Here is a 14,076-nt window from a genome sequence, read left to right as displayed (position 1 = left end):
GCAATGTGTTTGGCTCCACAGGTACAAAGAATCTAATTCCTTCTGGGGAGTAGTTTATAGGGAATCTGTTTAAAAGGCTCTACAGCAGACCTCTCTGCAGATCTGACCCAGAGGCTTTAGTTCAGGCCAAGAGAAAGCTTTGGCCATCCGCACTTAAAAGAAAGGTCACCACTTCTGCTGAGAACAGCCACAACATAGGAAAGGCAACAAACTGAAGAGCATCGGCAACAGGAAGCACTTTTAAAATACCCCAGTCCTTCTGACTCCACACTTTCTCCTTTCCCAGCAACTACCCCTAGCCCCAACTTCCCTTTTTTATCAGCCTTCCTGGGGCCACCAAGTCAGTGAGACCAAGGAAGATGTGCTTTGAATCTTTCACAGTGACACATCAGAAGATGGCAGTTGTTTTCTTCCCTAGGAATAGTTACAGGAACCTTACAGACTATAAGCATCTAACCAATATTCACTGGATACATTTATGAGAAAGATAAACAGGCACTGTTGGCAGCATGCTTCATCACCCTCCCACCCTTTATTTTATTGGCCTAACAGCAAGGACAGGGTAAAAGGAGAGGAAGAGCTGAACTAATGAAAGGGGGGGGGGATTTGCATCCTATATTTTAAAGTGAAATGGAAGGACAGGTCAGATGTCAGAATGACTCTTCCAAAACACAGCACAGTGTACTACAAAACAGAACCCAAGCTGTCACTTATATACCGCACAGCATTTGGAAGATTTAGAAGTTCCTCACATAGAATAAAATAACGAAGTTTTAGTACCATGCATTTTCAATAGGAGTGCACACTTTTTAAAAAAAGGATAGTTGCTTAGAGGGAAGCTTCTTCAGACCACAGCAGCCTCAAATTCCTGAATCTTTATTAAAGTCAACACCACCCTTCCACGTAGTGAGAAAAATCTAGAAAATGGAATGTTTGTATATGCACAGCTAAGAATGCTGGCAGCATTGCAACCACTTTATTAGGTAACTAAGAAAGACCATTCTCATGAACATGCTGAATAAAATGAGCCCCGTCTGTGCTACGGGCCCAGACTATCAGCATCATTTCCCTAATTGCAGGTGTTTGTAATGTAACAAGATAGTCTCTAGTTTTAACTCCATACACCTGGAGATGTGAAAGTATTTTTTACATACAGTTCCAAGAAACTACAGGGAATGTTTGGTTTGCAGTAAAACCAGAGTTAACAAACAATTATTGCTGCATCATTTTGTTTGATGTGGACATTTGAATTTGTGTTCAACCATTTTCATCCAAGAGCACCTATAAGCTCACAGAAACCTACTGTTTCTGCAAGCTCTTATGCTGTCTTAAGCTCAGAAGTGCTAAGCAACAAACAAGGCCTTGCTTCTCTTACTAGCAGAAGCTGTGAAAGTGAAGAACTTCCCTTCCAGGCCAGCGCCAGTTCCTACAACTATATTAAAAGTTCTGTGAAATAATTTCACTCAGTAGTGTTAGAGATTTTTCATATCCTGAGCCCTTTGTTAATCAAATCCATTTTATTTCACAGGTTAAAATGTGTTTTTCTTTGTGGTATCCCCTATAGAAAAGCAGATGCCACCTAGCAAAATATGCATGTTTAGATCCAGACCTCGCCTTCCACAAATACATGGGCTTCTGGAGTCCATGGAAGGCTTTTGATTCAGTGGATCATATCCATTGACAGAATGAGGAAAGTATTTTTTGCTGATTCTTTCCTCCCACTGCAACCCATATTGCCTCCCTTGTTTCCTCCTGGCCAGAGCATCTTTAGCAGAACTCTGGATCCAACCCATCAAATGCAGCAAAGATGTTTGTGGCCATGAATCCTTGCAACGTAACAGATCCCCAATGCTTTTAATTACTGTATTATAACAATTTAAGATTTGTTGATTTTAATCTTTAAAGCTGTAGCAGCTTAGCACTTGGCTATCTAAGAGACTGCTTGCCCAGATATTAAGCTCTGCAGGAGAAGCCATTTTGAGGGCACCTTCACCCACAGAAGCCTGCTTGTCAGGTACACATTAAGGGCTTTCTTCTCTGTACCCCCAAACAAAGGAATTTGCCCCTTCAAGTACAAATGATTAGCCCTCACACTCTTGGCCTTTAGAAAGGGTGCGAAGACATCTCTTCAATTTAGCCTTTTATAATTTGTTGTTTTAATGTTAACGACTTTTAATGTTTTTGTTTTAAGGTTTTGTTGTAAATTCTTGTATGCTGCCTGGACAGCTCTTTAGCTGTGTGTGTGTGTGTGTATATATATATGTAAGTAAATAAATAGAAACTATTGAGACCTGATATAGCCTGACATTTCCTAGGGTGTTTTGCTAGATTTTGCACAAATGCAGGTGGAAGTAAGAACAGCACAATGCTTACAGTAGTATTATTTTATTACAAGCATTCTCAAAGATATTGACTGTTCAACTTCTTCATCATCTTTTCATCCTGGACTCTGAGCAAGCAAAACAGGAGGCTGCTTTAGATCTGGGCCACATTCTGAAAACCCGACACAAAAGATGCTGTATACTTGCAAAACTAAAAGGGCACCATCATTTTTTGATCCATTTGATTCAACTACTGAAATAACATTAAGAATGATCTATGGATGCTGCAGTTCTAGTAGAAACAGTACATGACAACTGAAAAAAGAACTCCATACAAACTTCATGATAGATGGATCTTTCAATCTAGATGTCAAAAATATTCAGGGATTGGCAACAGTGACCAGGATCCAAGTGCTCTGTGCCTGAAAGGACTAGAATGTTAACCACTTGCTTTCAATTTAACCTTTTTTACCATTACAAGAAAACCCAGAATAATTTTATAATAAAGATCAAACGCAAGATGTGCTATGCCAGGAAATAAGTGCTTCAAATGGGATATCAATTGCCCCAGGCTAATATCATAAACCATATTATGAACGCAGATATGCCAGTGAATACTTTCAGGATCGCAGTAGTCACGATCGTTAAAAAATATTGTATGTAGTGATTTTCACTTGTCCATTATGCTCTAGTGGGAAAAAAGAAAAGAAAAAAAGGCAAAAATTGAGGAAGTGTGGGTGAAGACCAGCATCACATGAGCAGAAGTCTTCTTGTGCAACAGGACAGTCTTACCCTCCCTTCCCCCCTCAGCCTCCACCCCATCCAAAACCTTCTCCAGGCAGTCCCCCCAACCCTCTGGAGCAGATTTTGAAGGTATGCTGAGGTCTGCAGAGGAACGGAGGAATTGCTCCCCTCCTAGTTGCACTGACTGAAGCAGTTCCATCCGTGGGAAACCGGAATTGGATTTCACCCTATAAAACTAGTTTCATAAACCCAAAGGTATTTAGACTTATTCATAAACAGAACCCCATAATGTCAAATTATCACACTGCTTTTGAAAGTGAGGAGAATGTCAAAAGTCAATAATTCTACTGGGAAAACACAAGATTAACTCCTTGGCTCCTGGCCAAAAAAAAAAAGAGGACAGAGATTCCATGGATGAAATAAGAGCTGCATCAAAATAAAACCACTATTAAGCCAGCAACAGCTATTTAACAGCACAACTGTAGCAGTTGCAACTGTATGTGCAAGCCTGGCATTGAAAATATGAAAAATGTTGGAAATCTTAATACTAGCATATTTTTGACTGTGGGAAAATAAGTTCCTGTTAATTAACAAATATGCATGCACTAAAAAAAATTACTTAAACGTATGAACTTAAGACTTCACTTTATTTGGCAAATTGGTTTATTTACACAATTGGGAATGCTGGTTGAGTTTTATCAGTGGAATAAAAACAATTCTAGCAGAGACAATACTGAACTCCCCTTACACATCTCCAGCAACACTGACCAACGTTTTCCTTACCTGTATCAGGAACATCAAGCACAATAGTGGGATAGTATCAGAAGACACCAATTTAACAAACCACTGAGGATCCAGTACACTTTGGGAATTTACCAATACTTTTGCCAAACTTTTTTTAAAAGGTCAGCAAAACCAGCATTAATATTTATCAGAGTATGACTCTGAGATCAGTGGGTCAATAAAAACCTTATCAGACCATACATAATTCATAAAGTGACCTGAGCTGCATCAAGCCACTTTATCACAGAATCAAAACAGATGAGAATAGATTATTTAAGAAGACAATGATCTGATAAGGATTTAACTCAACAGAAGTTAAAATAAGAGATGCAGAGCACAGCCCCTAGTAGAACAAGCTAACTTTTCAGATGTCCAAAAAGAAAAAAAAATCACGAAAAAAATAAAAAAAACACTTCAACATGAAGCTACTATACAAAGTTTGTTTCATTTTCCATTAGAGTTCAGAGCTGAAGTTTAATCCTGACTCTTTAGTGAGAATGACAGTTTTGGCCTAGACTTTCCCTTGCCTAGGATAATTTTTTGCTCTTCCTTTTGCTGACGTTGTCTCTCTTGTTCTAGTTTCATCCTCTCCTCATGAATTTTTCTTTGTTCTTCAACAATTTTCAATTGTTCTTCAGCCTATAACATTGAAACAATAGATTTTAGGTAGTATATTTTGCAATCCTCACCTAATATGTTGTTCCAACTTCACTGGAGAAGGATCCTATATTATAGCCAAGACCAACCAAATGCTACACCACTAAATTCTTTAGGGTTAGGTGAAAACAAAATGGTTGCGCATGCATGTTCATGACTGGAGATTACATGCATACTATGAAGCTACACTTCTACAACTTTCTATATTTATTACTCAAAGGAAACAAAAGTAATTTTCAGGTTCTTCCCTATTACAAGTCCAAGGCACTTGCTATTTTTAAAAGTTAAAAATACATTCACAAAAATACAGCATGCTCTAGAAAGGCAGTAAAGAAACTGCAAAGTTAATTAAGTTTCTTTCTTTCAATTCTCTCATGATTATATACCTTGGGACTAGCTTTGATGGGAGTAGGTTAAGATCTCAGAAATCAGACTTTTTAATAAAGCACAGAAGGCCATGGGTTTCATCTAAAGATGTTCTTGCTGCATGCAGAACAGCTGTTTTACACCTTGCACTAGGATACTGCACAAAAAGTGAAACTAAATACAAGTACATTCTTCCATTTCCACAAACCCTTGTACAAGCATGAAAACTGCTATAGAACATACCTACCACTGAAAACTCATCCACTAGAACTTATGCAAGCATTTGTGGAACAGCGCTAGAGGCTATTTTAGTTCAGCTTGCTCTCAAACTGCCCCGCCCCCATACAGAACTACTCTGGAGAGTTCCCCAACCTTCTGGAGCCAGTTTCAGGGAGCGAGAAGGAAGAGACCAATGACCTACAAACACAGCTACAATCCAGCATAGAGTTAAATGCTCTTAAAGTGACTGATTTCAGTGTGCTTAAATTCTTACTCTGCCAGATTGCTGCCTATCAATATTGCGCCTGATACAATGCAATCCTATCCATTTTTACTCAGACATAAGTCCCACTATTTTCAATGGGCCTTACTCACAGGTATGTGCACACAGGATTGCACATTACTTGCTAAACATTACTTTTACTTACCAATTTAGCTTGTGCTTCTGCAATTTTCCGATTATTCTCTTCTAGTATTCGTTCTAGCTCCTCACGCTTTGCACGCTCTTCCTCCTAAAGGGGAGGACAGGGTAAGATGTTAGAAAAGTAAAATACTCACTCACCCATCTGCACTAGTCTTCCTAGGAATTCCTTCTGTGAACTGACTTAAAGGGGCAGCTTTATAGCCACCATCTTTGTCTTTCAAACAGCAAACTGTGCAGCCACTAAAATTGGTCTCTAGCTCTAAATTTAAATCATCCCTCCCAGTCCAAACAGCAACCAACTAAACCCTCCCTAATCAGAGAATCCTAGCCAGTTATTACTAGTATTTTAATATCACACAAATCAACAAGGACAACTACAAAAACTGGATAGTATTTACCAAATTAAAAGAGTAATATATAAAATATAAATAAAGTGAATAGTTTGTCTCACCAATCATGTATACCTACGTATTCTTTACCTATACTCCTTTAATCAGCATTAAAAGTTGAATATTTACTGTCTTGTCCAGTGTCCTGCAGAGTGTGCTCCTCGGCTGCCATACGCGCCAGCTTCCTCTTTAAAATGATTTGTACTGTTAGCTTGGCAATGCCTGCATCAGCAGCTCAACCATTTATAAAGAAACAACATACAAGGAAGGCTGAGCTGAGGAATGCAGATGTTTACGGTAAGAAGGAACAAAAATATGTAAAACATTCCTAAGCAAACAATTAATAAGAAAAAAAATACATTTACTGTTAGCGTAAAGTACAAATGGTAATCCATATTCCGTGGAACTATGGGTTTCCTTCCTGGGCAAATGGACTGAACATCCTGTAGTGTGACAAGCTTAAAGACAGTATAAAACTGTCCTTCTACAATTTAAACTGGAATTCAGGAATCCAGGGAAAGTATGATATGAAAATCAAATCTGAAACTGAGTTTCCTTTATAAGTTTAAAGAAACTTTGTTATGCAAGCCATAAGCAAAAAGATTGCAAGAAGGTTCAAAAGTAATTTCAGTTACCATCATTAATATTCCAGTTATTTTAATATTTGGAAATTTTTATAATTAGCCTGAGGTCTGCACAAAAATATAGTTAATAGGAACAAAGCAAGTATGTGAAGAAAATACTTCTTGCTATGTCTAGTAACCAACTACAGGTTGGCACCCTTCACTCCAGGAATTCAAGATTATGCTGTGCTTTAGTCCTGATGATATCAGTCACTATGACGGTTATCAACTGCTGTATAATTATCTACTCTTTGGGGCTTGGGGAAGGAGGGGAGAGAGAACCACTATTTCAGCCAAAATCAATTGCACAAAGATTTTCCATTTTGTTTGCAATTTTAAACAATTCAGCAGTTGTTTAAAGCCAAAATTTTGATTCGTTAAATTTAAACTGAATTTACAGCACATGCAATTACTTTTTATTTTAAACATGCTGTATCGTAACAAAAAAATTATGAAGGGAAAAATACTTTAGTGAAGCTTCTCTCCTATCATCAACTAATCAACTAAACCCACCTAGTCAAATTGTTTTATAGAAAAAAGTATGGAGAGAGTTGTCTGACACTCAGCACTATTTTCCATATAGTTTTAAAGGAGTACAACTTCAAAATTTTGGGATCCTGGAGTGATTAGTGCTGGCAAGCATTAAAACCTCCAGTAGCAAATTACTGTCTCACAGAAAGACATTTTCAGCTTCTGCTCCAGCTGCTGACAGAAGAAGTCACATGTTTAGCTCAACTTCAGACAAAGACAACCTGCTCTTTTATAACTCTCTAGTCTAGAGAAAAAGAAGGAGTTGTTAGTAGTCACTGAAAAAATGGATCTCATGAATTTGGCATAAGCCTTTTGTGAAGAAAGTGAATGGGATCAGAGTTCCAGAATTAGTCCACTGTGTTTTCAAGAAGAATGCATGATTGCCTTAAAGGGAGAATAAGAAAATCTATTTGTTTAAGAGAGGTACTACAGTTCAGCGCTGGACCCTGCTTTTAATTTTTCCCCCCTGACTGAAGGCTTAAAGCCTCTTACAGTCTAGGTAAAACAAAACAAATGGATACATAGTCACAGATTGTTAAACCCATTCCCCCAATATGAAAGGACTGTGGGTATATCCTGCAGCCATGGCAAAAGTTTCAAACAATTCTCAAATATGTAGGTCGGTTCCATTAAAATTCAAGTATCCTTGCACAGGTTTTAGGAGAGTAACTGTTTTAGGGATCAGTGAGCTCCTCTGAATAAGTTAGAAATTAGGTTTCGCAGCAATGCAAGTTTATACAAGAAGGGAATTAGATTTGCTGTATTCCATCTCCTTCTGAACGCAACAGGAGGCACAACCCAACACTGAAAGTTTTGCCATGGACTGTCTCTACTTTCCAAACGACCAAGCGTTACCTCTCTAGCCTTTTGTGCTGCAAGTTCAGCTTGTCGCTGTCGCTCGAGTTCTTCGAGCAACTGTTTTTCCATGATGCGCTTAGCCTCCTCCACCCTGCGGAGAACTTCCCGCTCAATCTCATCTTTCCGTTTCTCCAGTTCTTCTTCTACTCGTTTTGCTACAAGCTCTTCTACTCTTCGGGCTGTCTCTTCTTCAATAAGCTTCTCTTCTATTTCTTGTTGCCGACTACAAGGACAGAAATACCAAGTTAAGAATTTGTCACTTCAACTAGTCTAATTAAAGTTTACACCACAGTTATTCAACATACTAAGTATATATTAAGCATTCTACAAGGGTGTGTGTGCAAGTAATATATACTAAAGTAGAAATATAGGATTTGACATCAAGTATTGCTTTCTGCCCTCAACAGCATGAGTCTTTAAATGCAGCAAATGCCAAGCATACTACGATTAGGGATGTCGGAGGAATCCATCAGGGGACGGGGGAGTTCACCGAGCTTTCATCAGCTCGCTCCCCTGGACTTCACCTCGGTTACTCATGAGCCAGCCTGACTCAGTGCAAATCAAGTCAGGCCACCTCGTGGATTTGGGGTGGGTGGGTGGAGTTTCTGCTTAAATTGACATATGTGTAAATCGCAGCTGCAAAACACAGCTGCAATATGCTTAATTTGCGCAAACTGCGCCTATGATTTGCACAAATTGCAGTCACAATTTGCACAAATTACAGCTGAAAATTACATAAATTGTAGTCACAATTTGTGTAAATGTCAATTTAAGGGAAAAATCCTGAGAAGAGTTCCTGGATTTCAGGAAGATGCCCAGCCAGCGGCTCTGGAGAAATCCAAAGAGCCTAAAAAGGGTTGGATTTCCTAGTGACAGCCATCCCTAACTACAATGCACTATTCTATTGAATCTTAATGTTCTATTTCTACATAACATATAATCTAACCTCAGAAATGGTCAAGATAAATCCTGAAGAGCATGTTGGACGTTGTATAATTGTAAAATGCCTACAATGTCTTATGAAATTAATACATTTCATAAGAAGCATACAGATGTGATGTGCTACCATCTCAAATTGTAGGTCCTAATGGTTACAGCAATTCAGAAGAGCTCATTTCAAGCAGACCATATACTTGAGATAAACTGTAAAAGCAGACTTTTCATTAAGGTCAATCCATAAGAAGGCTTATACTAGTAGATAAAAATATGACCTTGATGCAATAGGTTGAGAAGTACATCATCGGCAAGAGGGCCAATATCTGCCTAATTGTTAAAACGTAATTTGCATGTCATTTCTTTAAACCCAGCAGATGCTTAAAATACATGTGTAATTGTAGCTAAACTGCTATGATGAAATATGAAATTGAGAAATTCAATCTTAATATAGCATTAGAAATCTTAAGAGCAAAAATATTAATTTGAGCGTATTTACTTGTTTATAGTCTTTAGCAAATAATTGTCTCATCGTATTTCCAGTCTTGTTTCTGCAACCATGAGGGTAAGAAACATTGGGCACAATTCCAAATTTAAAAACTTAGGTCCCACTGAGAGGTATGTGCTTAAATCCTGCCAATTAAAATGAATAGTATTTAAAAGTGATTCATTTTTGCTCAATGGTGTCAGTTCTGCTGAAATGAAATTTAGTGTTAGACTTCTATGGGCACACCACCTAGGAGTTCCTCACAATGCCAACTGAGTCTTACCACTAAATTACAAATGCACAAAGCAGTATGTGGGGAAAAGTTACAGTGAGGTGCAGTTTTTGCCCGCCATCACATGTGCTGCACTTCTTGTGGCACGCTTTGGCATCTGTTGTGCAAACTGGAAACGGATCATTGCTGGTTGTATGCAAATGTTGCATGCCTTATGGGGACTAGACTTTGTTGTTCAGTATGCTGCATTCATTATGTAACTTCATGGGGTTGCACATAGTCTGGGTTTGCCCATCCCTAACCTAAAGTCCTCATAATTCTTTACAGTGAACTGCCCTAACACTTGCAACAGTAACTTAATATGTAAGTGAAAATAATACAGGAAATTACATCCTTCTGAATGAAAGAGAAACTGAAGTATAAAGATATGAGGGACTGCCTTATGTTTAAAGATCTCGCTACATACAGCCCACTATGGTCTACTCTGATCCACAGTAGCTCTCAAAGGTCTTAAGCAGAAGTCTTCCCTAGCCTACTGTCAAAGAACCTTTAAAAAAACTTGTTATGTCAGGGGCTGGATGTGAGGCATTATTCATTTTGATACTGAAGAGAGAGACCGTGTGGGTGTGTGTGTGTGTATATATGTGTATGTGTGTGCACATGTGTGTGTGTGTTAGTTAGTTATATACCAATTCAAATGCAAAGCATGTACTCTACCACTGAATTACAACCCTTCCGGGCATTAGTCACTCTTTTTACTGTCATTTTATAAAACCATATTTAACTTTAAGCCAGTTTTAAACTACCCACTGCATAAACTAAGTGTTCCACCATTTTCATAATACGCTGATTTGTACAATGTCAAAATGCTAATTGACATTTGCTACCAGCTATGGCTTCTTGGATCATCCGAATCCAAGATTTTAATTATTTAGTAGCAACAGATCACCTCAAACACCTTCAAATTCTACCTTTTAGTTTGAGTTATAAATCAAACTTTAACTTCACATTAAGAAATGATACCAGCTGACCTTTCAGTGCAAGGATTTCATTTCATGTAGCAACACACTTCACAAGTCATAAGACTGATGCAGGCTTTCTGTCAAACACTCAGAAGTGTGTGTATACAGGGCCTATGAAAATGAATCCGAACAACTAGTCGTACAAATGTAGAGATATGAAATACAATAATAAAATCCCAAAAGACAATGTGTTAAAACTGCTTTAATTTAAACTAGAAAGACTATTGTCTCTCTAGGCTGAGAGAAAGATCTTAATGGTTTCTTTAATTACAGCGGCTCAAAGTCAGTTCAGACATTGTATCTGTTGGCTTTTTCACGCAAATAACTGTTCATGAGAGAGTGGTCCACTTTTCTGAATGTATTCCCAGAATACACTGATTAGAGTGTACTGAGGATGAAGAAATTCTCCCTTACAGAAACTGCTGCTGCACCTTCCATGAGTACTGTGTTACACTATTTACAAGTAGACCATACACAGACAAGATTATATCAAATGGTGTTCTTTCACAGCAGAATGGAAGCTGTTGGTAGATTGAATCCCCCCTGCAGACCCCCACACTCCTACAACCTGCTCTGAAGGTTTGGGGGACCCTCCAGAGCAGATTCAGAGGGCAAGGGGCTGTAAAGGTAAGGATGGGAAGGGAAATTCCCACTGCATGAGCAGAATGCATAACCTTGGATTTTGCCCACAGCTATTTGCTTGAGTAAACCATTGGACACTGTCTTGGTAAGATGGCTGTGGTTCAAAATTCTGAGTCGATATAACATGTAATTATTTTACATTGCTTATAAAATAAGGAGAATTTATATTTGCTTAATAATAGGGACAGGACCCTAACTGAACTAAGAAAATATTAAGAGCCATGCTGAATCTGACCAAAGGTCTTTCCAGTTGAGCATTCTGTTCACACAGTGCCCAACCAGCTTGCCTGTGGGAGGCCCACAAATAGGACATCAGTGCAATGGCACCCTCCTGCTCATGCTCCCCAGCAACAGGTATACAAAGGCATACTGCCTCCAATACTGGTGGTAATATATAGCCATCTTGACTAGAAGCAGACAGCCTTATCCTCCATGAATGTGTCTAATCCCCTTTTAAAGCCATCCAAGTTGATGGCCATCATTACATCTTGTGGTAGCAAATTCCATTGTTTAACTATGCACTGCGTGAAGTACAAACATTGTTAGTCACATGAATACTAAATATTTTTATTTTTTTTCCAGTCCTCAGGGTATTCCACTGAGAGTTCTAACTAAATTTAAAAGTTTACCCAGCTTATCTGCACACATGTGACATTTGACTGTTTCTGTGAAATTTAATAAGCCTCCTAATCTATAACCACAGGAGCAATCCTGCTTGCTTCATGCTTGGAGACAATGTGCCTCATGTTGAAGCTTTCATCAACTTACTCCTCACCAAAACCCAGTTCACAGCACTACACTTGCTTCTGCTTAGCATAGCCTGCACACCAGGGGAGGAACGTGTCACTAAATGCTTCAACAAGAGGTACAGGCAGCCTCCTTAACACTGAATGCTCTGGCTGCAATGTACTGAGAGCAAAGACAAGCAATGGCCAGATGCCAAGATGGAGAGGCAAGGGCTATACTGGCCTCCATTAGGAGCTATTCTTTGTCCTGTGCACAGAACAAGCATGATGTGCACCTTTTCATTTCCATGTCAGTACTTAACACACTACTAAACAACAGCGTAAACAACAATAGTACTTGTTTTAAAATGTGTAATACTGTAAACCATATTACGAATTAAAGATGATATTGAATACTACAAAGTACTGTTGCAATTATAACAGACTAAGTTAAAGAAATTATTCCAGGAAAATGCCGATTCAATGCAACTGTATAACTTTTCATCACATAAACCTTGCCTGGTTCTCTCCATTTCCACTTTGTAAATCTACAACAGTCCTATGTTTAGTGACTAGAATTGCATATTACAGGTATCAGATGAGCTAAATGTGCAGTAAGAGCACTAAAGACTCTGCGGAGAAAGTAATTGCTCAGCTGTATGTTTCAAGTATAAGAGGTAAGAGGGCTGAGAGAGTAAAGATGAAGGAAGACTGGGCTGGGACTGGCCTGAGACTGCACAGAAGTGACAGGTCAGTGAAAAAGGGCCTTACCTAGAAAAGGCGAATTGGGAGTGGAGAACCACAAAAAGGGGCTGGCCTTTGGTCACATTAAGCTAGTGTGTGGAAAGGTGGTGGGCGTTTGTACATAAGACAGGTGGCCAGTCAGAAGCAGGATCCTCACACGTGTTACAAGGGATCACAGCCTATCCCCAGGAAATATTTACATCCTTCATCAGCACCAGGCCATCCCAGTTTCACTTTTGGATAACCTCTCTTTTTAAAACGAAAATCAGAAACGTCCTACAGCGGCCTTGCCTATTCCTTTGAAGCCCCCCCCCCCCCACACACACACAAAGCGCCAAACCGATTTTTTTAGGAACTCCCCTCCCATTTCATCATCAACCTTCTCCAGAGATAAGAAAGAAAACCATACCCCACCTCTATCGCCGCCTCTCCGGACTTTAGCGAAAGCTCCCCACCCAGACCCTCCTCCCCCCCGCAAGGCTCACATTTTCCGCTGCCGCTCGAACTCGGCCTTCTTCTCCTCCTCCTCCCGCTTCTGCTTCTCATCGAGGCTGCTGCGCTTGCTAACGGTGCGGCCGAAGATGTCGATGCGGTCGGGCGGGGAGGAGGCGCGTTCTCGGTCCCTGTCACGTTCGCGCTCCCTGTCGCGGCGGGACGGGGCAGTGTTGGAGCGGGACCTGGAGCGGGACTCCCGCCGCCGGCTTCGCTTGCCCTCCCGCGACTTGGAGCGCTTGCGCGCCCGCTCCTTCTCCCGAGAGCGGGACCGCGAGCGGCTCCGGTTCTTCTTGTTGTGCTTGGAGCTCTTGACGCGCTTGGAGTGGGACGAACTCCGCGACCGGGAGCGGCCCATCCCGAGCGCCTCACCTGGCTCCGCGAACGCCGGCTTAGCGGTCCTCAGCACAGCCCTGAAGGCACCCCCGGCATCCACTCTGTTCGGCACCGTGCACCAGGATAACCCCGCAGGCTCCTCTACCGAAGCAGGCCCGAGGCCCAGCGGCAGCTAAACAAGATGGCGGCCACCCGACTCCAAGACGGGGATTCTCCGCCTTCCTCCTGCCCCACAATGCAGCGCGCACGCCCACAATGCACCGCGACGTCGCGCCTCAGAAAGAGAAAGCGCTGCAGTCCTCTACGGAAATGCCCGAAGCAGCTGTAGCGGCCCCTTCCGGAGATACCCGAAAACCCGCAAGGGCCGCTAAGCCGCATGGGTTCGGGACGAGCGATGTGTTACGGAAATGCCCGAGCAAGCGACGGAAGTCGTGCCTGTTGTGGGAACAGGAAGAAGAGGTCCAGAAAAACTTGGAACTGGCCAAAGCGTGCGTGGATGGAGCAGAACTCGCAGGCAGGCTGGGGAGCGGTGAAAGGGACTAGCCACC

General features: G+C 40.7%; 1 protein-coding gene across 1 annotated transcript; it reads right to left on the bottom strand.

The window, feature by feature from the left end:
• Nucleotides 1-3,693: 3,693 nt before the first annotated feature.
• On the bottom strand, nt 3,694-13,744 carry ARGLU1 (arginine and glutamate rich 1). Its single transcript, XM_084844655.1, has 4 exons — nt 13,186-13,744; nt 7,913-8,138; nt 5,519-5,602; nt 3,694-4,487 (listed from the first exon to the last, which is right to left on the bottom strand). The coding sequence occupies exons 1-4, from the start codon at nt 13,548-13,550 to the stop codon at nt 4,323-4,325; spliced, it is 840 nt and encodes a 279-aa protein (XP_084700781.1). The 5' UTR covers nt 13,551-13,744; the 3' UTR covers nt 3,694-4,322.
• Nucleotides 13,745-14,076: the final 332 nt, after the last annotated feature.

The sequence above is a fragment of the Heloderma suspectum genome, chromosome 3 (genome assembly GCF_057233095.1).
Source record: "Heloderma suspectum isolate Gila_16-S chromosome 3, 16-S_ref, whole genome shotgun sequence".
Lineage (NCBI taxonomy): Eukaryota > Metazoa > Chordata > Lepidosauria > Squamata > Helodermatidae > Heloderma > Heloderma suspectum.
This window is presented reverse-complemented; position numbering and strand designations above follow the sequence as displayed.

Bases quoted from the DNA above. Each gene is read 5' to 3' on its own strand.
- ARGLU1 (XM_084844655.1), bottom strand. From the start codon at position 13,550: ATGGGCCGCTCCCGGTCGCGGAGTTCGTCCCACTCCAAGCGCGTCAAG. The intron at 8,139-13,185 runs GTGAGCCTTGCG...CTGTCCTTGTAG, and splicing joins TTCGAGCGGCAGCGGAAAAT to TCGGCAACAAGAAATAGAAG. The intron at 5,603-7,912 runs GTAACGCTTGGT...CCTCCCCTTTAG, and splicing joins CAGCACAAAAGGCTAGAGAG to GAGGAAGAGCGTGCAAAGCG.